At 27.9% G+C, this 1,532-nt stretch overlaps 1 protein-coding gene across 1 annotated transcript in view; it reads right to left on the bottom strand.

Moving 5' to 3' along the window:
- LOC107612042 (nicotianamine synthase) overlaps positions 1-631 on the bottom strand; it is a 1,715-nt gene extending 1,084 nt beyond the window's left edge. The window contains exon 1 of the mRNA XM_016313878.2: positions 122-631. Within this exon, the coding sequence (XP_016169364.1) occupies positions 122-520 (399 nt within the window). The 5' untranslated portion in view covers positions 521-631. The remainder of the gene's footprint in view (positions 1-121) is intronic.

The following is a 1,532-nucleotide window of genomic DNA, read 5'->3' on the forward strand; positions in this document are numbered from 1 at the left end:
ACTTAAGGTGTCTACAAAAAATATGTTTAAATAATCCTGTTATTCTAAAATAGTAGTATTTGAAACATATATACATACATGAATAAACTAAAATATTTATTCATCATATATAAAAGGTTACCTTCTTTGGATGTGGCACACCGTTATCCTTGAGGATCTTGTTCTCCATGTTTGCTAGCTTCACATAGTTGCCATAGTAAGGGAAGAGTATGAGGTTTTTCATAGGGTTTGGTGTGTGGCTTATGAAAGTTGAGAACTCAAGCTCCATGAGCCCTTCGGCGCGGCCGCAAAGGTCGATGAGGCTCTCGCGAGCTATCTTCACATCTTGGGGTAAAGACTCAATTTCAATGGATGAAGGGAGGATGCATAGTTTCACTAGGTCAGTGAAGAGGCTATTGACTTGTTTTGAAGGTCTAAGGGATTCTAGCTTGGAGATGCTTGCATGAAGTTGCATGATTTGAGATATAAGGACCTCTGATGGAATTTGGGTATCAAATTTGAAGCTTTGGAATGAAGCCATTTGATTATAAATGAAAGGATTTAATTTTGGGGTGTAAGAAAGTTTGAGAGAAAAGGAAAATTAGAGCAAAATGCACACGATTTTTGTGCTTGTTTTGTGGAGAAAGCTCACATGTATTTAGCTATTTATAGTTGGATTGCATGAGCTTAGATTGGTGAATTGCAATATGCAATTATTGATTGAGAAATGTTTGCAGTGACTAGTCATGAAAATCTCATTTTACTTTAGGAGTAATTAAATAATCATTAATATTAAAGAAAAAAAAAAAAAGTCATAATTTATTTTATTTAATATTCATTAGATTGAGTTTGACATCAATAAATAAATATTTTTATATTATTAGTAAAAAACATATTTATTTTTAACTATTTGTTGAAAAGACAAAGTGTCTATTTACAATTCAAAAACTTTTAATCGGTTAATCACTTAAGTAATTAATGTAAACAATTCTTATGAATGACGACCTGTTAATATGTCGAGGCAATTTAAATTAATAATCAGGGTCGCTTAGATCAATTATTCGAATAATTGAAAATCAATTAAAAAATTTTAAATTATAAAAGAGTNNNAGAGTATTTTGTTCTTTTAACAAATATAAAGATCGAAAATAAAATTTACTTTATAAAAAAAATTATATTTACTGACTTTAAAATTATTCCAAAATCTTTTCGGTCAACTAAAAGGTCGTGCTTCATGCCTTTAAGATTATCTGCCCATGATCTTATTACTTATTTTGTCTTATGCTTGCACTTGCATGATAATATAGCTAGGCAAGAGTTTGCGCTAATCATTTTTTATAGGAAAAATATAAGTAAATAATGTGAACAATGGATATATTGAATGTTTAATTTATTAGATGTATAAATAATTATTTTAATATTAAAATTTAAATAAATAATTTAAAAATATAATATATTTTATTTGAATTGGGCTAATTTTAAAATTTATTATTCATGTTGTTTAATAAAATTATTAGTTATCTAGTATGACCTTTTTTATAAGTACCTTAACG

Source organism: Arachis ipaensis, chromosome B08, assembly GCF_000816755.2.
Source record: "Arachis ipaensis cultivar K30076 chromosome B08, Araip1.1, whole genome shotgun sequence".
Classification (NCBI taxonomy): Eukaryota; Viridiplantae; Streptophyta; class Magnoliopsida; order Fabales; family Fabaceae; genus Arachis; species Arachis ipaensis.